Source organism: Coffea arabica, chromosome 7e (genome assembly GCF_036785885.1).
Source record: "Coffea arabica cultivar ET-39 chromosome 7e, Coffea Arabica ET-39 HiFi, whole genome shotgun sequence".
In the NCBI taxonomy this organism is placed as follows: Eukaryota; Viridiplantae; Streptophyta; class Magnoliopsida; order Gentianales; family Rubiaceae; genus Coffea; species Coffea arabica.
The window spans coordinates 6,910,971-6,933,086 of record NC_092323.1 but is presented as its reverse complement, the minus strand read 5'-3'; the positions used below and the strand labels follow the sequence as shown (position 1 = coordinate 6,933,086).

Below are 22,116 nucleotides of genomic sequence, written 5' to 3'. Positions count from 1 at the left end.
GCGAGTGTAAAAGACATCTATTTGGGATGTATGTGCGCGCGTGCATACATATAATACATTGTGTACCATTATTTTAACAAAAAAATAAAGATTGAGAAAATAATTAAGTACTAGCTGCATGAGTTTGGTACAAATTGATAAACTGTGTGATAAATGCCTTGGTTAATAATTTTATATCTCATTTTTCATATACATGTATATAGTAGGTGTGTATACATGACGACGAGTTGGTGGAATACAGGGGTGTGTTAATTAATACCTATTGAGCATCATCGGTTAGGCAAAAAAAAAAAAAAAAAAAAAAAATCCATACTATTTTATTACAACATGGCTTCATCCGTATTGATTCTAAAGAAACAATAATAAATAGAATGGAGAATGTGCAGCGCACACAACATAACGGCAATTATTACAGTTCAATCATAAAGTTGGCTTGACATCATGGGGCACCCCGCACGTGTAACAGAGGAATACAAGTGTTGTCATCGCAAAAGATAATTTGAATACAATGATGAGGGCTTCTCTGCTTCGTTTTGTCCACCTTCCTCAGTGATGCTTGTAAGTGTATCAATTTCTATTCCCTTCCCGCCCCTTTCCACCCAAATTCGTATATTCTCGATTCGCATCGTTATTCTTGTTGATTTTTTTTTTCCTTTTTCGGTCTTGGACCTGATGTACTCTTTTATGGGTGCAGAATAGGGTCTTTTTTTTATTCCCTTCTTCTTCTTTCTACTTGCAATATTTTTTTCGTGCATCAAATAATAGTAGTCTCAATGGTAGAACAGTGAGAGTGCAGAATAACTCAACAAAGTTGACTTCGATACAGAAAAATCATGGGCTGGCATAATTTTAAGTGCGTTAAAGATGGAACCAGCTCTGAGTTCAACTTTATTGGAGGTGTGATTGGGGATGCATTATATTATTTATTTGTTTGTTTTTATAAACAAAAGGTTTTGAATCCAATATTTACTACTTATAATATCTTTATCTTATCATTTAATCCAGCGATGATGCATTAATTTGATTACTCGAAAATCTAATCCAATCCTGAAATCTAATCCATAATATTAATAATCAAAGACAGACACACGAACTAACGAAACTTTTGGATTGCCTGAATTTCACGAGAAGAAAATCTCACGTGACTGTAGACCAACTGCATCATTTGTCCTAATGCAACTGGGTTAAATGGGATGGGAGAGACGGTAAATGGATAGAGCAGCCTGTAGGGGGAGGTAGACAAAAGTGGGAGCCACCAATGATTTGGTATTATGGGCATTGGATTCAGTGGGGGATGGATGACTGTAGAGCGTAGAAATTGGCCGTGATGGAGGAGAGAGGAGGCAAAAGAATTCCTTGTAATTTTTTTTTTAATTTTTTCGAGGGGATAAGGTTTCGTGATGTCCTTTATTAGTTCCTGTCTTTACGGCCAGCCGACCAACGTTGATTACAACAAGTCAGAAGAAGTTCAAATAATTTGCGTTTACCTGTGGATCCCACTTTTTACCTTGTTGGCAACTCTCCTCGCCAGAAATAGTACGTAAAAAGAGTTTTAAATTTACAACACGGTGTTTGTTTGGATTAACTTATTTTAGATAAAATAATTTATTTCATAAATTTCAATCACCATTTTATCTTTTTAATTATCTTTTTTATTTTACATACATCATGTCACACAAAATATTACAGTAATAATCTCAAATAAATCATCCAAACTAATTTTTATCCATCACGTCCAAGATTTACAGCCAGCCCCGTTAACTCACTTACGTCCATCATGACGTCTATGTATTCATCCTTTCCTTTTTCTACTGACCAATAAAGTGGATTTGAATTTTAATCCCTATCACTTCATCTCTTTCTTTTAGGCATCGATGCCAAAACTAATAATGTCGTCGGACTCTACTAGAAGTTTTGAATTTAGCCCTTGCCTGTGTGTGTGTATATATATATATATATATATATATATATATAAAGAAGAAAAAGAAAAAGAGGTTTGTTCCTCGCTTGACAATTAGCACTTCAGTTTCCAAGTCAGACTTCAAAATTTTCGATTCACAGGTCAGGGCTAGGAATTGATCAGCCTGTGACTAGAAAAATGTGCTCTCTGTCAAGTAGACATGGGAATGGATCGATATGTGATGCATGGTACATACTTCCAGCAGCCTCCAACAAAAAGTCTAGTGAAAGCCAAGACTTGCTAATACAGACTAAGTGATAGCTTTATTTTAGTTAGTAGTAATTTTCTACAACTTCTCATCTGATTGCTGGTGTGTAATACACATCAGAAAGAAGAAAAGAAACGCTATAGATGTAGAGACACATAAGAAGATGTATACATAGTCTTTATTATTATTCAATGATGATGATTGATGAGCAATACCCAAAAGTTAGTATGATTTTATTATTGATTCTGCACAACCTATTGGAAATTTCCAAATTCCACATTTCATCCGCAAAATTCCATAAAATGGTGGTGTATTTAACAAAAAGGTAACAGCCATCCCTCAGGGTGCAGCTCATCTGGTCGTGTCATCTATCTTTACCGTATCGATCACGGTTCGACTCTCTCTGAATTAACGCATTCTAAGAGGCGTGCTCTGCTCAACTGCAAGAAATTAGTGTGGATGATTTCAGTATACTCTTGTATCGGAAAAGAAAAAAGAAAAAATAACAGCCCAAAAGAGACAAGGGTACGATTTGTCACTGGATTTGGACAAAAGGACCCGTCTTCCTAGTCAGAGAAAGCATGATAGAATTGAACTGCACATGAGTACTAGGCTACTAGCAGCTTTGAATTTTAATGAAACGGGAAAGAGAGCATTATCAAATGCACCGACTTTTACTAAAGCAAGGCCTTAGGGCGCCCCCACCCGCTAGACTTTTTGGTGGAGTCGATTAAGCCTTCAGAAGGGAAGCATCATTGCTTGCGTTTAAAAGTTAAAATGCAGGGAAAGCTTTGAGAGAGAGTTGAGAGCAAAGACTCGGACTGGGACAAACCCCAACCAACACCACCTCCCCAGTGTCCCCACCCAAGCAGCAAAACAAAAAGTCCCCCCACCCCCCCTTCCTCTCAAGTCTCCATTGGTAAAACTAGTACCTGATTTTCCTCATTTTTTTCCTCGCATTTAGATGGAGAGAGAGGTATAGAAGAAAAGGCATGTACCCATGAAGCAAGTAGCAAGGACTAAGAAGGGGGTCCTACGGAAAACCAACTTGACAGGGATCATGGCCAAATTTGACTTGGTGGTTGGGGGTAAGGGGCAGAAACAGTTGAAGGCTTTTGCCGGTTCTTTTATTTGTGTGGCACAAAGTTATGGCATATGGGTCCCCCAGTTGGACGCCCAAAGTAACAAGAAAATTGACAATTTTGCCTTCCAAAGGGTTCTCTCTCCACTATCTTTTACACGAAATGGAATCGGCTTATTGGTTGAATGATGTGTTAAAGTTCAATCAGGCGTGGTCATCGGCAATCATTAATGGCTTAGACCTTCAAACATACCACCAAATGATTTTACAAATACTACCTCCATAGTTTAAGTACTACTGGTAACAATCAAAAGCATTTTGACCCGCAGAGGCTATCCACTAAGCATAATATTCTACTAATTACTGTGGGCTAAATTTGTCGGACAATTTAATTATATATGCTCGTGAATATTTTCTTTAACTGGTTTGATGCTTGGAGGAACAATTTTTGAAGGATACTCTCCTCTGTTCAACTTGATCAAGATTACCTAACTTCTCGAAGAAGAACGTCAGTTTCTTAACCATGAAAAAAGCTTATGTGGTTATTATGGAGTCAAATTCCATCATTAAAAAAAAAGGGAAAAAGTTTTTTTTTTTTTTTTTTTTTTTTAAGTTTGATCATCAATAATATGTTATTAAACTTGCTTATTGAAAGGAAAAAAGTTCAAAAACTTTCAAAAATGTCATAAGTTGGGGTGTTGGCGTACGTAGAATGACAATCAAGCCTGACAAAAACAAGCCTTTCGTTTTAATAAAAAAAAAAAAAACCAAGCAATTCATTCTAAGCTCAAAATTCCTCAGAACTGAAGATTTTCCTTTCCAGTTATATTTTCTTTTTAGAACATGTAAGGAATGTCTTAATTGTTCATGCACTACAGATGCGATTGCGTCGGCGTCTGTGTGAAAAAATAATCAAAATAATAGCTTGCCTGGTTAGAAGTTTTCAAAACAACTCAAAATATTGTAAGAGATTTAGCATTTAGCTTTTATTTTATTTCTAAGTAAGTTTTATTTATTCTGGTGCATGTTTTTGTTATGTTATTCAGCAAAAATCCCATCATCCACGGTGAAGAAGAACGCTTTGGCAAGGATCTCCTATGGGTCCATTAGTTTAAAAGGCTCAGGAAAACAAAAGCCCAATAACCGTTGAATTGTATGATGCTTTGGGGTAGGAACAGAAAATTTGGGACTGGGCCTCACTGTCCACTGGGGAAGGCGCCGTGAGGTCAAATCTTCAAGCTGCAAATAATTGTCCAAATTGTTCATCTAGCCATCTCATCTTCGACTTTATCAGAATCACGGGTCTCCCGCACTATGGAGGATAAGGCCGTGGACGGCTACAATAGCTGTAGACAACCTTTTCTTAAAGAGCGTCCATGGAAGTCAAGCCCAATAAAAAATCCCAGTTGAAATCCATGCCCAATTAGGCGGTACTAGTAAGTTTTATCAGCACACTCTTACACCGTCTTCAAAACTCAATTTAGCTGATAGGGATATTGGCTGGATGATCATGATGAGATCCCTGCTTCGACGACTTTCAAACCTTACCTTTTAAGAATTTAAACTCAACATTCAATGTGAAATTTAAATCTTTAAATTCTCGAATTGACTTAACGTGCATTTGATAAAATTAAGGTCTAAAAATTAAAATTTAAAATCTGAATCTATTAAATTATTAAATTGTTAAGTATTAAATCTAATTTATTTGAGTGCATGTCACATTTAGTGATAAATGAATTGTTTATCACTTAATTTTGGGAACAAGCTTTGCTTAAAAAGATTAGTGCAACTTAATTAATTCAAATGTTCAATTTTTTTCTTATCAAACGGTCTGAATGTATTAAGATCTGAATCTATTAAATTTAAGTGTTTAATTGGGTTATCAAATAGGGACTAAATTAGATATATTTGAGTGTATATTACATTCAATGATAAATATATATCACTTATTTTTTGGAGTAAGTTTTGTCTAGAAAATTCAATGTCGTTTAATTAATTCAGATGTTCAATTTTATGTTGAATTTGTTTATCAAATAGGGCTTATTTTTCGCCAAATTATAATGGAATATATTACAGCTATAAAATTGTTAAATAACTGGAGTAACTCCTCCTATATCTTCCTTGGATAATCTAGCTAAACAAATGGGGAAGGATTCCTTTTACATGATTTCACTAAGCAAGTTCAGGGCAAACTTTGTCAAATTGTAACTAAAATAGTTATCTTTCCTTTTAATAACAGAGAAGTAGCATTTACAGAAACTTTGTTTAAGTTCCCTAATATCTTCTAGGAATGCACCAATCTTCTGATCATTTGTACTCTCGTCCTTGGTCTTATCTACTACCACAGTGCAATCAGATTGAAGTTCAATATTTTTCCATCCCTTGTGCTTTGCTTTGATAAGTGCTGTTCTGATTGCAATTGTTTCTTCAACCCGGGGCTCACAACATCTTTTCTCAGGTCCTGAGCTACTATTATCTACTCGCTCTTGTCTATATATACTTTTTTCCCTTGAGAAAGGAAAACAATCAAGCTAGAAGAGCATTCCAACTAAAGCCAACTATGTGGAAGATGTATGTGAATAAAATCATGGTGTTTATTACGTGCAATTATTTAAGTTTTTGCTGTGGTGAATATCAGTATAGTATCAGGAAAATACACTAAAAACATTATGGGGATTTATGATGATTGACAACTTCGCTATTAAATCAGGCTTATAATTTTATTTATATTGGGGTTGAGTATGTCCTATTAGTCACTGATACATTGATGCCGATATTAGAGGCGCAATTGTCTTATAATTATTTTTAAAAATAAATTTTACTAGTAATTTCCCATTCATATTTTTTTTGTTATCGAGTTTTTTTAGGTGTGTGAAATCAGAAACAGTAAACAAGCTTCAAACTCCGCTCTTGCAACTGTATAATCCACTCCACTCCGCGCCAATGCGGGTCTGATTCTCAACCCCTTGGGTAGTTCTCTTATCGGATCTCACCTTAAAAATTTGATAATGGTAACAAATTTGACATCTACAAATAAATTTTTTTTTTCATAATAGGTGTAGTAATTTTTTAGAATTCCATTTCAAGTAAATCACCAGTTATTTGAGAATGATTTTCTGAAATTTCAAGTCAATGACAAATATTCAAATTAAAAAAAAGTGTATAGAGTAACAAAAAATATCTAATGCTGAGAGGATTGAGAATAATTCTGATTATAAATTTAGAGTTTATAGATTAATGATGCACTGACTGGGTTTAGTAAATTGGAGTTACTTTACTAAATTGCAAAAGTCAATCTGTTGACTAGAAAAAGACAAACTGTCCGCTTGGGGTGTGCGTTGCTCTTTAGTGCGTGAGGCTTTGAGTGCTTAGGTTTGTCCCACATCGAAATTGGGAGGGGGATTTGGGTAGTTTATTAAGGTCCTCAGGAACCACAAGAGTTGCCGGCTTTTGTGGTTTCCTGTGGAGTTACTTTACTAAATTGCAAAAGTCAATCTGTTGACTAGAAAAAGACTGGGTTTAGTAATATTCTCAGAGATAAATAATTAAATGGATTTCAAAGTAGAATTTGATTAATGAAATCACGTAAGTTGTTACGCATGTCTCAGACAACATGAGTTGTTATAAGTATCAAATGACCTCCGAGACTTCTTCTTCTACGGTTCGACCTCTGTTAAACAATACATTACGAAGTGTACTACTAGTTTGTTGACTTGTGTTTCCAAAGTCGCCGGAGACGGAAACTGTACACAGAAAATCTAACAGCAGTACCTACACAGCTCTTTATCACTCGTACCACCACCCACTTCCCCTGCCTATGGCCTGAAGGAGGTTGTCAACTAAGATAATGGCCACTCCACCATTCCCTCTCGTGCTCTCTTTCCTAATCCTTCTGTCCCTCTCCTCCTCAGCTAACTCTTATCCCCCTCGATCTTCCAAACATGCCCCTCGCTTTCTCGGTAAATTCTCCCACCTCCACCAACCGACGGACCAAAAATACGAGACCCGATACTTTGAGCAGCGGCTTGACCACTTCAGCTTCGCCGACCTCCCATCTTTCCGCCAGAAATACTTGATCAATACTCAGCACTGGCTGGGGCCTTCCCGTCTCGGCCCCATCCTCTTCTACTGCGGCAATGAAGGCAATATTGAATGGTTCGCTGCCAACACTGGCTTTGTTTGGGAAATTGCCCCCCGCTTCGGCGCCATGATCATTTTTCCAGAGGTTAGATTGATTATACTTCTACGAACTACTTTGTAGGATTCAACAAAGACCATTTTTCTCATAATACAGATTAGAAGGGTACTTTGATCAATTTAAACAAAAAATGAAAAAGGTAAATGCTTTATACCATAAATCAAAGTTGAACATTGCCTTCTAATTCTGTACAAGACTCGTGTCATTTGGGTGCAATAATGGTTGAATGTACTGGTAAAAGCTGTCTGCTTTACATAAATCTTCTACAAATATAATTATATAAAGTTGAGATTAAAAGGTTGATTCTGATATATGTTGTAGGAACAGACATATTTGTTGGACCCTCAATTTGATCTTTGTCTTCTTTTCCTTGGTGGGACGTAAATGTTAAAGAGGCCACTTTAGTTTGAGTGATGTAAATGTATTAGGTTGGGAAGGGGGGGGGGGGGGGTTGGTTAGGTTTTTGTCCTTGTCCCGTGCATTTGTCTAATTTGATTGAGAATTTTGATTGGCAGCACCGGTACTACGGGGAGTCAATGCCATATGGAAGTCGGGAGATTGCATACAAGAACGCGAGTACATTGTCATACTTAACAGCTGAGCAAGCGCTTGCTGATTATGCTGTTTTCATCACTGAGCTTAAACGGAATCTTTCTGCTCAAGCTTGCCCTGTAGTCTTATTTGGTGGATCGTATGGAGGAAGTGAGTGACGGTATCAGTTTGCATCTCGTATCTCTATGTTTTGATGATATATTTATCAGCACTGAATATAATGGCACATGATGCAGTGCTGGCAGCATGGATGCGGCTAAAGTATCCTCATATTGCTATTGGGGCATTGGCTTCCTCAGCACCAGTTCTTCAGTTTGAAGATATTGTGCCTCCTGAAACTTACTATGACATAGTCTCTAATGATTTTAGAGTATGTTTTAAGTTGCTCGTGTACCTGGTTTGTATTATGATGTGTCATTTTGTACTGCACTTTAAACCTGATGTCGATTGTGTATTTACATCCATAGCGCGAGAGTATTAGCTGCTTCAACACAATCAAAGAGTCTTGGGATATAATTGCATCAAAGGGAGAAGAAAACGATGGACTTAACCAGCTGACAAAGGCTTTTCATTTCTGTCGGTAAGGGCATGTCACTGTAATTTTGTCATCAAATAGATAACATTCTTGATAACATTCTTCTCAAGTCTCCTGATCCAATTGAAATAATTGGTCAGGAAGCTGGATAGCAGTGAAGATCTTTCTGATTGGCTCGACTCTGCTTATAGTTATTTGGCAATGGCTGACTATCCATATCCTGCTGACTTCTTGATGCCTTTGCCTGGGAATCCAATAAAAGAGGTTCTTTTTGGGACTGAATCTTTTGATTGGGTTGGATGTTTTTTATAGCTTGGCAGGAGCTACAAGTGTCAAAATTATCAAGTTTGCTTGTCTCTTATGGACGATATTTCTTAGTCCTAATTTCCTAGAAACTTTTCTAGCTAAAGTTTCTTGAAAACTACCCTGATTATAATATCGTCTTTTAGTAACTGAGGTGGTTACCACCTGAAGATGAGAAAAAGACAAGGTGTTCTTCTCTGGATGTATATCCTTTCCCTAGCATTTAAATGAGCTATGTCCTATAAACTGTTGGCAATGTGGTTTGATGTTTTTCCTTATGTTATCTTGTCTGGCTTGAATTTGGATTGATGCCTCTGGTTGTAGATATCTCTTAAATGATAACTTGTCTAGCCCTTATTAGTCACAGGGCCTTGTTATGCAACTGTTTTTCTTCTTTTTCAGCTATGCAGAAGGATTGACAGTTGTCCTGATGGGACAAGCACCCTGCAGCGTGTATATGAAGGAGTTAATGTCTACTATAATTACACTGGAACCGTTGATTGCTTTAACCTGGATGACGACCCCCATGGCATGATCGGGTGGGATTGGCAGGTGTCAATTTTCACAAAAAAGATTTCTTGCATTTTAACTGGCGAAATAAATATATGCATGCTCCAAGGGATACCACTATGTTGATATTCTTGGTTTCTTTCTACATTTTCAGGCTTGTACTGAAATGGTTATGCCATTTGCTAGTAGCAAAAACACGAGCATGTTTCCAGAATTTGAGTATAATTATGCTGATGATGAGGAACGATGTCTGAAGGATTATAATGTCAAGCCAAGGCCTACATGGATTTCTACTGAATTTGGTGGACATGTACATGAATAATGCTTTAACTAAGTTGCTGGATGACCTACTTGCTTCTCTTTTTGTCCTGTCTTTCTTTAACTTCCTTGAGAAGAGCATCTTCAACTTTTCAGTGATCTGTTAGAAGGCTATTCATTACAAATGATTTTCTTGAGCTAAATTTGTTGACTTTTGAATCTTCATGCAGCTTGGAAACCATTTATTGATTTGTAGAAAGATGTAAATGTGGTTGAAAATAGTGAGGCTTTAACACGGCTGTCTTGTAACTTGGCAAGCAAAAAAGAAGTAGAGGAAGGGGGGAAGGAAGCTAAGAGTGTGGTTGCTGGTGGAGAGTGAAATGTATGCAAGTTGTAATAGTTTCTACATAGAATCCGAGTTCTATTATAAGCTCAAACAAAATATAGAAAAGAACATCTTTCTCATCACGGAAGCTGTGGGTTTTGGAGATAGAGAAAACGATACCAAGTGTCTTGATGTCCATCATGGATTATATCTATATTAGCTATTTTATGTCTTACTTAAATGTTCCCTGCATATTGGTTCCGATTTTGTTGTTTCTGGAGAATATGTTCAATTTGGCACTGTTACTGGGCCCATCATTCTCTGATGGGTGACTTCCTTCTGAATTATGACTGCCATTTTTATCATGGAGCATGAAATCTTGCAGCATGTATTAAAAAGATTCTAGGGCATATCTTTAATTTAAATCATATCTGAGCTAAAAGTTGCATCAATCTTGTCTAGCACCTAAACAGTGCCTGTTACCCAAAATATGCATAATTTAAATTTAGCTGATATCTGTTGACCATATACTGCAGCAACCAGAGGCTAAACATATTCTTACATCCTACTTATCTACTGATTATTCAGCTTTGCAACCTTCTAAATCATAAATGGAATCTTGTTCTTTGTACCTGTCCTTGGAGGCGAGCATGATGCCAAATTTTAGCTTTTCTGGTCTAATAAATTTGCTTCTTTCTTGTTGCTCAGGATTTCAAAAATGTTCTGAAAAAATTTGGTAGTAACATCATTTTCTCAAACGGCCTATTAGATCCATGGAGTGGCGGCAGGTGACCTCTTAGTTTACTATGAATCTATAAAATCATGGAGCATTCATTCACCAACGTTTGACTAAAATGTATGTGCTGCAGTGTTCTGGAGGATGTTTCAGAAACTATTGTTGCACTTGTTACAGAAAAAGGTAAGTTTTTCTATCTTTCTGGTCTCATAGTAGCAACATTGAACTAATTTTATGCCACAAGTTTTCACTCTCATCAATGAGATCACATGCTAAACTGATCTTGAATTCTGTCTTCTCATCCACATCATACCCTGCATCACTGCAGTCTAAGATCTGTTTGTTTGAATTCTGTGAAATTGATTTACAGAAACCGAATTCAAGTTTGAAAAATTCCACTTGTCAATTATGAAATGAGCAATAAAAAAAAAGAAGATATTTTCTTAAATCTATGTTAGAAAGTGCAATATTCGTAGAAATAACACTACTATAAACCTTAATTTACAATTTAGAGTTTCTAGGATTAAATATCAGGTGATTCATGCCAAAGCTAGTGATATAGAGTAAAAAGCTTTCATTGCTTCGTCATGTCCATTACCAGTAGTCCATGCCTTACCGGTTAAATAGCTCTTCTGCTGGTGGCCATTGCATTCATTCTCCACTTGTCAGCAAGCCTGTTAATTTATATTTTCTTCCTTGTACCGATATGTACATGCCATATATGGGCTTGTCTTTGACCACTAGTGTTAATTCGGGTATTTGTATTCGGCGATGAATATTCAATATCTTGAAGTAATTGAGTTTATTAAAACTAATAGGTGTTATATAACCAAGGATATCAGGTTATGTGCTCCACCCAAGAACCTAAAGATTATACTTTTGTATATTAAAACTTTACACAGACCTCCAAAACTTAGGGTCAGTGCTCCTTTAATCTTACCAGGGTTATACCTGCCATATTACTCCATTCATTCAAATCCCAGCAAAGTCAGCTTCTATTTCCCTCATGCATGAAAGAGCATAATTTTGATTATGTTGCTGTGGTTTAGCAATTACAACAAGCCAGTGTAAATGCTTCAATCGACTGATGAACCGTTTTGTCGGTGTCTCAGGTGCTCATCACTTAGATTTACGCGCAGCAACCGATGAGGATCCCGATTGGTTAGTGGACCAACGGGAATCTGAAGTGAAGCTGATCAAGAAGTGGTTGCAGGAGTACTACGATAACAAAAGGGCAACATTCACGGCGTAACGATTAAGGTCTCTGGTTTTGCTCATCTCGCAGTCTCCAATTCTAAAGCTCTCGTTGCTCCTACTGTTATCAGACAAATGCCACCGTCTACCGGTTGAAACATGAATTAACTCCGATGAAAAGTACTAGTTAGAGAATTTAGTACAATAGTAGAGTTGCGCTTTGATTTTGCGTTTTTATGTCCTTTACTAATGCGTTTAGTCAGGACTACTGCATTAGCCATGAAGTTACAAACATATGATTAAGGAGTATCAAACTACCAATGTATGTAAGGATTGTGTTTATAGGCGATTCATGAAAATTTGTAAGTGACTTATGGGATAATTTCAGTGTCATGCTTTCGTTCATGATGAGCGATGGTTTTTCTATGGGATAATTTCAGAAATCTCCCCTGAGGTTTCTGACATTTACACTCACCTCCCCTGTGGTTTGAACAATTACACTAACCTCCCCTGAGGTTACTAATCCTTTACAAATCCAGTCCAAATGATTAAAATATTATTTTAGAAAGTGAAATTAGAATTTTGTATCTGATTTGCCCTTTGTGCTACGTGTCCAATGAATGACAAAGTATTACAAATTAATTAATAATTAATAAACTTTAAGGAGCGTAATTTATAGGCAAATACGTATTACTTATTTAAAGTACCGGCTCTTTACATGTATTTTACTTTCAAACATTTACTTTATTACAAATATTTATTCTCAAATACAGATTTGTATTTACTCTCAAATATTTAATTTTTGTTAAACAAAAAACCTACCAGTTTTTCTTCCGTAGAAATATTAATATAACACTTTTTCAATTTTAGTTATAAATATTTATGTATTTAACATAAATTAAATGATTCAGGATAAAATACTCATAAAGAGCTAATACTTTACTCATGTAATTGATGAAAATAATAAAAAATTAATACTTTATGGGCCATTTCTTTTTTTAAAAAATATTTAATTTATATTAAATAGATAACCTACTGATTTTCTTTTTGCGAGAATATTACTGTAACATTTTTTACTTTTTAATTACAAATGTTAATATATTTATCATAAATTAAATATTTGAAAATAAAATATCTGTAAAGGGCGGGTACTTTAAATAGGTTATGTGTATTTGCCTATCAACTACACTCCTTACTTAAATCAATAAACTACACTCCTTATATTATTTAAAGTACTCGCCCTTTACAGATATTTTATTTTTAAATATTTAATTTATGATAAATATATTAACGTTTGTGATTAAAAATTAAAAAGTGTTACAGTAATATTCTCGCAAAAAGAAAATTAGTAGGTTATCTATTTAATATAAATTAAATATTTTTTTAAAAAAGAAATGGCCCATAAAGTATTAATTTTTTATGATTTTCATCCATTACATGAGTAAAGTATTAGCTCTTTATGAGTATTTTATCCTGAATCATTTAATTTATGCTAAATATATAAATATTTATAACTAAAATTGAAAAAGTGTTATATTAATATTTCTACGAAAGAAAAACTGGTAGGTTTTTTGTTTAACAAAAATTAAATATTTGAGAGTAAATACAAATATGTATTTGAGAATAAATATTTGTAATAAAGTAAATGTTTGAAAGTAAAATACCCGTAAAGAGCTGGTACTTTAAATAAGTAATACGTATTTGCCTATAAACTACGTTCCTTAAAATTTATTAATTATTAATTAATTTGTAATACTTTGTCATTCATTGGACATGTAGCACAAAGGGCAAATCAGGTACAAAATTCTAATTTCACTCTCTAAAACAATATTTTAATCATTTGGACTGAATTTGTAAAGGATTAGTAACCTCAGGGGAGGTTAGTGTAATTGTTCAAACCACAGGGAAGGTGAGTGTAAATGTCAGAAACCTCAGGGGAGGTTTCTGAAATTATCCCTTTTTCTATCAAACAAAAACCAATCTCCACTCTGTTTGTTTTTTGGTTGAATTTTCTTACCCCTTCACAAAAGCGAAATTGACAAGGGGTGGTCTCAGTCTCACCACGTGTATGGCTTAGCCATGGTTAAAAAAAGGAGTGCTCAGGAAAACCCAAAAAAAAAAGAAGAAAAGTTTTAGGTCAATCAGAATAAATCTTCTTAAGGTATAACCTAATTTTCACTTTAATCCCAACCTTTGAATTGTGTGGTTTTACTCTCTATGAGACAAAATTGTCCCTCAATAAACTTGCTTTTGATTTTTCGTGTTTACTCTTTTTTCTTCCTTCTGTTTCTCTTATCTTCTTTCTATTTTCTTCACTCCATAGCCTTGTACTTCTTTGATGAGTAATGAATAAAAAAAATAATCATAGAGTATTAAAATTTTTATATAAAAAAAACAAAGAAGAGGCCCCATTTGGATTGAAGGGAAAAAAAACAAAGGAATTGTACTTGTTCCACTTTTTGGGATATGGATGTAGACTCTACATAGTGAGATTAAAAGGGAGCTCAATCCTTGTCTTCTGTCCAATGGTCAGGGAATGGCTAATGGAAGGAATCTGTCTGGCAATTTGGGGGTGGGGAAAGGGATTAAAAGGTTTTAAAAAACGATTTTAATCGTGCTTGGACAGTAAATTATTTGAGATAATTTTATAAAAAAAAATACTGTTGTACTTTTTTGATATGGTGTATGTGAGATAAAAAAGTGATTGGAAAATGTGTTGATGATGCAAGCAAGTTAGTTTGTGTAAGTAAGGTGTAATAATTTACAATTCAAACATTTCTGCATTTTGTAAGCCTTAATTCTTTAAGTTGTGATTTGAAAATTGAAATTCATCAATTTTACAGCACATTATATAAGTTTTATTATTATTATTTTAATAATGCCTTTCAAAATGATAGTTTGGTGGGTGAAGTATCAAAAATGGTCAGTGAATAAAACGAGAGTCAGGCTATAGCTTAAGGAGATTATTTGTAATTAACGCAAAAGCTTTGATAGGTACTTAGGAGTAGCGCACAATTTATTCTGCTAGTCATAGTTAGTCCTCGACAGCTGCTGACCTTCCGTAGGACTTTCCTTTTCTTTCTTCAGCTTCCACCGTAAGACTCGAGCAATTAATTTAAGCCGGAGAGGTTTGCATATTAACACCCATTTTAAAGTTTTGAATTTCAGGGTCCAGACTCCAGATGTGTGATTTTCGGTAATGAAAACTTAAAAGAACACTTATAATAATGAGAAGAAACCCTCACTAAACCTCATCATTTCCTCTAATTACTTGCTGGGTTATTCTCTATTTTAGCAGTTGTACTACCTTTACCTGGAAACGAAGCCCTCTTTCTTCCTTTGCTGCCGATTCAAATCAAATCATATTTTAATTCCATTCCAGTTTCCAACTCAGAGCAACCGAGGCCCCAGTTGTCCACCACCACTCGCCGCTAAGAAAAAGGCATAAAACAAAGGGGGGAAAAAAGCAAGTAGAGGGCAGTTTTCGTGGGTCTTCACCACCCAGTTCTTGCTCGAGAACCCAACTTTGATCTGCATTTAAGTTGTTGAAGACTTCAGCAGAAATAAATTTAGGGAAAAAAACAAGCTAGGGGTTTTATCTTTTCTTATCCATTCCTTTTTTTTTTTTTTTTTTTTTAAAAAAAAAATTTATTATTGTTCAGAGAGGATGGCGAGTCCTCTGTCAGAGAGATTAGCACTGACACCAAAGACTCAGGTGACTACTCTGATGACGCCATTTACTGTGCCGGATTCTGGTGGTAGAGTTTTCAGGACGCCGTTGACTGATGAAGCCATATGGAAGCGACTTAAAGAGGCTGGTTTCGATGAAGAGTCTATCAAACGGAGGGACAAGGCTGCTCTTATCGCCAATATTGCCCGCCTTGAAGCTGAGGTTTTTTCCCCCTTTTTAAATCAGTTTACTTCTTTTTGCATTTTTTCCCCTTCTTATACCCTTTCTGCACTTTCCATAATCAAGAATTTCTGACTTTGTAGTTATTGTTAGGGAATACTGTGATTTTACTTGCCGATTCTTCTCTGGTTGTTGATAACTTAGAAGGAAGTTGATTGATTTTAATTAAATATGCTGATTCTCCAATTGGGGATTCTTGAAATTTACTGTTTTCTATTAATGGATAATCAAATTTGTACTCTTTGGTTGTTTTACACAGAATTATGTGAAGACAGGGAAATGCTGTAGGACATGAACTTAAATGGTTGTTATTACTTTTTGTAACTAAGTCTTCCTGAACATTTATGACCAAAATCAAATTTCTTTTTTCTTTTCTCCTGGTATTCCGTCCCAAAGGCGGAGAAAAGTGGGGGATCTATGGGGGAAAAAGCAAGAATTTTGTCTAGGGTCTTGAAGTACAGTTACTCATCAATTTGACAGAATCTGTGGTTTGATTTTCAGAAATACGATATTGAACATCATATGGGTCTTATCCTCTTGGAAAGAAAAGAGTGGGTTTCAAAGTATGATCAATTGAAAGCTGCTGCTGATGCTGCTGAGTTGAACTATAAGCGTGAACAGGCTGCACGTGCGTCTGATTTGGCTGAAGCAAAGAAGCGAGAAGATGCTCTTAAGAAAGCTCTTGGTGTTGAGAAAGAATGTGTTGCAAATGTATGAATGTTCAAAGTTCCTTCTTTTTCCATGTGTCACTGTATTTTGCTTGTTTGTTCTTGACTTTCTGTTGTTGTAGATTGAGAAAGCACTGCATGAGATGAGAGCAGAGTCTGCTGAGGCAAAAGTTGCAGCTGAGAGTAAATTGGCTGAAGCACGAAGTGTGACAGAGGATGCTCAGAAGAAATTAACTGAGGTTCAGGCAAAACTCTGTGCAGCAGAATCATTGGAAGCAGAAGCTAGTCGATATCACCGAGCTGCTGAAAGAAAGCTACGTGAAGTTGAAGAACGTGAAGATGACCTTAGAAGGCGGATCTTGTCATTCAAATCTGAGTAAGTCTTCTGAATCATATTGGTCTCTTGTATCTAAAAGGAAAGACATTGCTTTTATTCTTTCTTTGTTCCCCTTTTTTTTGCGGTTGGTGGGGATATTTTCCAGGTCCTTATGTATGTCTGTTCTGTCATGCTAATTTATTACTAGATGCTCCGTGCCTGGCATTTTACTGTGAAATAATCTGAGCAGTTGAGTTAATTGTAGCAATTCTTTTCATGCATGTGTGCCATGTATTTCATTATCTCTAGTCTCTGTTCTGGTCTTAGTTTAATTATTGCTCGGAAGTCAGCATATATTGAAGTACCCTATTGTGAAATATTGTTAAGCTAACTGTAATTCTAACTTACATTTCAGCTTCTGGAATTTGAATGTATTGAGGGTGATTAAATCATGAGTTCGTCTTTTTCTTACATTCTAGGTGTGACAACAAAGAGAATGAAATCCACTCTGAGAGGCAATCTTTACGTGAAAGGCAAAAAGTTTTGCAGCAGTCTCAAGACAGATTGCTTGATGGGCAATCTTTACTTAACCAAAGGGAGGAGTACGTTTTTAACAGATCTCAAGAATTAACCAGGCTTGAGAAGCAATTGGAAGCTTCAAAGTTGGATGTAGAGAACGAGCGCAAAGTTCTTTTTGAGAAAAAACAAGATTTGGATCTTTTACAAACGTCCTTGTCAGCAAGAGAGGAGGTTTGTTGTCAAAGTTTCCTGATTAATTCCGTGCTTCTAAATGGTTTTGTCAATATTCTTTTTTTCCAATTTTATGTCCCTACAGGCTGTTATCAGCAAGGAGTGTGAACTTACAAAGAAAGAGGAAGAGCTGCTTATTCTACAAGGGAAATTAGCTAACAAAGAGTTTGTAAGTTATTATAAGAACAGAAACTTAGCAAGATGTTTGTTCATTGGGTAAAATTCCGCTTAAACTTGCTTCTGGATGCATTATGTAGGATGGGGTTCAACAAGCAGTAGATGATCGTGAAGCTGCATGGAATGTACAAAAGTCTGCTTTTGAGGCAGAGATGGAAATGACACGCAAATTGGTGGAAGAAGAAATTGAATCCAAGAGGCGGACTTGGGAGTTGAGGGAAATCGATATGAAGCAAAAGGAGGAGCTTGTGAAGGATAAAGAGCATGATTTAGAGATTCAAGCAAAAGCAATTGTGGAAAAGGAGAAAGATTTGGAAGAAAGGCTTCATTCACTTGAAGAAAAAGAAAAAAACCTTGTTGCTGCTGAGGGAGAGGTGGAGTTGACTAAGTCCCTGCTGGAGAAAGATAAAGAAGAGATCAACCAAATAAAGCTTGACCTCCAAAAGTCTTTGGATTCTTTGGAGGAGAAAAAGAAACAAATATGTTATGCTGAAGAGAAAATGGAGGCAATGACAAGTGAAACAAATGATTTACTGGTTCTAGAAAAAAGATTGAAGGACGAGATTGACATGATCACAGCACAGAAGCTGGAGCTTGAGGCTGAAGCAGATCAGCTGAAAGCAGAGAAAGCAAAGTTTGAGACTGAATGGGAATTAATTGATGAGAAAAGAGGTGAGCTCAGAAAAGAAGAAGAACGTGTTGCTGAAGAGAGGTTAGCCATTTACAAGTTTCTTAAGGATGAGCGCAACAACCTCAAATTGGAGAAGGATGCAATACGTGATCAGTATAAACGTGATCTTGAGTCTCTTTCTTGTGATCGTCAAACCTTCATGAGCGAGTTAGAGTGTGAAAGGTCTGAGTGGTTCAACAAAATTCAAAAAGAACGTACAGAGATTTTGCGAGACATTGAAGTGCAGAAAAATGAACTTGTGAACCGTGTTGAAAAGAGGCGTGAAGAGATAGAAAGTTATCTCAAGGAAAGAATGGAAGTTTTTGATGAAGAAAAGAAGAAAGAACTTCAGGAGATTGCTTCTCTTAGAGAAACTGTGCAGAAGGAAATGGAATTTGTTAACTCAGAAATGAAAAGACTGGATACTGAAAAAAAGGAGATCCAATTGGACCGTGAAAAACGAGATGAGGAATGGGCTGAGCTAAATCGTTCTATAGAAGAACTTAAGTTGCAGAGAGAGAAATTGGAAAAACAGAGAGAACTACTGCATGCAGATAGGGGAGAGATTCTTGCTCAGATTGAGGAATTGAAGAAATTGGAGGACTTAAAAGTCATTCCAGATCGTATCACTCCACGAAAGGTGCCGGCAAAGAATAAAATAGATTCAAATGGTACTGCGCACAATTCAGGTCGATCAGATACTGGACCGTCTGCTCTCTCTGCTCCTTTGTCTTGGCTTAAGCGCTGTGCTGATACACTGCTTGAGCAAACTCCAAGTAGCAAAAAGAGAAGGCAAGAGAAAGATGTTGCTTTGGACAGTTTTTCTCCAAGGTACTTACCAACCCCCAAAAAGTAGTTTGATTATGCCTGTGTGTTGACATTATTTGTTTCTGTTGCATTTTGACTGGGTGGTTTACATATAGTGCATTATCAAAAGAAGCAAATGCTGCAGAGGCTGTGAATGCTGCAAAACCAATTAACCAAACTCCTGTTGGTGCTGAGGAGACCACTGTATATATAGATAAAATCATAACGATTCGGGAAGTAACCTCAGTAGATGTTGGAAGAGCTAGTGGGGATAGTCAGGTAATAGAACACCTTGTCTTGTCATCATTGTTTGTGGTTCTTTAGGTGAATTCTTGTTGATCTTTAAAAAAATTTTGAAATTATAGACTGCCACATATAGCTGGTAGCTATAATCATGATTGCGTTCCTGATTTAAATTGGTGTTGGCAATTCCACAATTTTTTGTTTTGGTCTCACTTCTGTAGTTACAAGTTGATTCATCCCGTCAATATATGGGTAGTAGATGGCTTTTATATTTTTTTGTTGAACATACTCGTGGCATAAATATTCTATTTTTTTGACCATTTCAAAACAATGATTGTCCAATCTTGTGGCCTTTGTTACTTAAGCGGAGCTCAACAATTTTAAATAGTCTTGATGAATTACTTTTACTAGATGCAAATGTAGTTGGTTTTGCTCATGTTAGATGTCTTATTATGTTGCAGTACAGGTAACTACTGCTGCTAACTGGAGAACTGTGAAATCTATTGTTCATCTTAAGCTTAATGCTTGACCACGGATTCCGAGCTCATTTGATGCCACTTGAATTGCATTGCATTGCAATTTGTATAAATATGACTTTCAGCTATTAGCTTTGAGCTTCTAAAGATGGGAAATATTTTAGTTGGACATTTATTGAATGAGTGCGCAGAATAGATTGTGATTGGTCTTCATATCTCGCTATTTATATGCCTTACCATCATGTAGTGTGGATATTTTTTAATTTTTCTTGTTGCATTCTTGATTTTCCCCCCTTTTTAGCTTTATAAGAATCAACTTGGTAGATATATCTAGTTCAACTTCCAACCTCAACTGTTTTTGGAATTACGTGTGATAATGTACTATACCTACTAACTCTCAGTTGCTGTGAACCTGGTATGTTTGTTGTTTCTTCTAGAATCAGATAGACTAACTTGTCAGTGTTCAATGCTCGTTTTTTTTTTATCATTCTTTTTCTTGTTCAACTCATTGGCAATCTTGAATGTTTGTATCTGCAGGAGTTTGTGCCCCAAGAAAGTGACGATATACTTGATAACAATAATGGGCTAAAGAGCAATGACAATATAAACCTTGAGACCGAAGCTAGAGTGGCGAGGTAGAAAAACAAGCAAATTCTTCTTGCTGCATTTATATAGCTTTGGTTCTTGGAGATAGCTATCCATGGAAGTATGTCTCCCCTCTTTTTCCACAACCTTCTCCCTTTTTCCTATGCAGACATTATTCTTGACAGCGTAGATTTTACTTTCAGGTCTGCACCAAAATGGTCAGGATAAGCGACTAGATACTGGGGGCTCTTTTAACGTGGCCTGCTATTAGTCTTCTAAGCTGACTAATCTTGTAAATGCTACTTTATGTGAGCTTTTAATCATGCGTGCTTTTGTTAGGTAGGTGATGTTAATAGGTGTTTGATAGCATTCCTTGGCTGAAAGGAAGGTTTTTAGTATAGTTGTGCTGGTTTTTAGCTCATAACTTTGTACCAGTGTGTGCTTGTGCTGGTAATGTAGACATGCAAGTGAGAAGTATGTGGTGCTTAGATGTGGATTTAACCGTCTTGGAACTCTGGGGTCCTTGGTATTTCGTGGTGTTTAGTTTTTACAATATTTGATATCTGAGAATCGGATACCTCATTGCACAATAGTATAGTTTATATTTTCCTCGCCCTCTTTTTATGGATTTGCTGCCAACTCTTTTGTAAATTTATTTTGCCGTTCACAGCCTGCTGCCATTCATTAAGGAGTTAGTGGGGAGCATATATTCTGTTCCCACGGTATACAAAGTATTTATATGTAGTTAGTTATAGGTCATCCTTGGGAGCTAGAGCGGACTCCTTAATCATCAGGCAACCCCGTGGCTGTGATTTAGTGCAAGACTCAGCTCTGTGGAGGAAACAAATCAATGCAGGTTAGAAATTCCAAGTACTTGCCCTGAATCATATAGAGCTGTGATTGTTAGTTGAACTCGTCAATCTTTTTCTTCATATGCGTGTGTAAGTAAATACGTTGTATGCATGAGCATGCTGACACTATAAAATTGAGCCTTCGTGGGACCATCGCACTGAGAAAGCATAATGAAGAAGATATAAAGATACTAGCGGAAAAAGATATAAAGTTGAGATACAACTAAGTAATAATAACAACAAAACGATCAAGTTCACCGGCCAAAAAAGAAAGTTTAGTAAATTTTTTTCCCAGTAATTTAGATCACTCAGAAGTGGGAGAGCAGTGGGCGGCTGTTTGGCCGATTGATGTTTGACTTACAAAAAGAGTGGACTTGATCTTTCCCCTAGTTTGTCAGGGCAAAAAAAATTTCCACATAAAATGACGTCATTTTCTTGTTACATGATTTTTAAATGCCTTTTTGCTCTTGGGAGTTCAAAAAGATAACCAAACACCTACTATTCTTTAACTAATCTTGTAGGAAGGAAAAAAACTGCCATTACTTTTTTAACTAGTCCATTTTGTCTTTCTTTCAAGAGAGTAGGAGTAGGACTATCAATGGAATCGAACCAGTTCGAGATCGAACCAGTTCGAGCTCGATTTATGCGGCCTGAGAAAAAGCCCAATGACCTCGATTTTTTAGTGAGTCGGTCCGAGTTTGAATTTAAAAATTAGGCTTGAATTAAATATGAGTCGAGTTTGAGCCTCATTAAACTCAAATCCGATATAAGTCCGGCTCTTTAATTACTTATATATATAATAT

At 36.1% G+C, this 22,116-nt stretch overlaps 2 protein-coding genes across 2 annotated transcripts; both read left to right on the top strand.

Moving 5' to 3' along the window:
• The first annotated feature begins 6,899 nt into the window (after positions 1–6,899).
• LOC140011194 (uncharacterized) lies at positions 6,900–12,265 on the top strand. Its single transcript, XM_072059860.1, has 10 exons — positions 6,900–7,474; positions 7,963–8,149; positions 8,236–8,369; positions 8,467–8,579; positions 8,675–8,798; positions 9,240–9,389; positions 9,502–9,657; positions 10,639–10,718; positions 10,800–10,849; positions 11,779–12,265. Exons 1-10 carry the CDS (start codon positions 7,097–7,099, stop codon positions 11,916–11,918), a joined length of 1,512 nt encoding a protein of 503 aa, XP_071915961.1. The 5' UTR covers positions 6,900–7,096; the 3' UTR covers positions 11,919–12,265.
• Positions 12,266–15,202: 2,937 nt separating this feature from the next.
• Positions 15,203–21,052, top strand: LOC113701730 (protein CROWDED NUCLEI 4). Its single transcript, XM_027222493.2, has 9 exons — positions 15,203–15,752; positions 16,272–16,481; positions 16,561–16,814; positions 17,234–17,504; positions 17,590–17,673; positions 17,762–19,182; positions 19,275–19,437; positions 20,415–20,583; positions 20,666–21,052. Exons 1-8 carry the CDS (start codon positions 15,528–15,530, stop codon positions 20,514–20,516), a joined length of 2,730 nt encoding a protein of 909 aa, XP_027078294.2. The 5' UTR covers positions 15,203–15,527; the 3' UTR covers positions 20,517–20,583; positions 20,666–21,052.
• Positions 21,053–22,116: the final 1,064 nt, after the last annotated feature.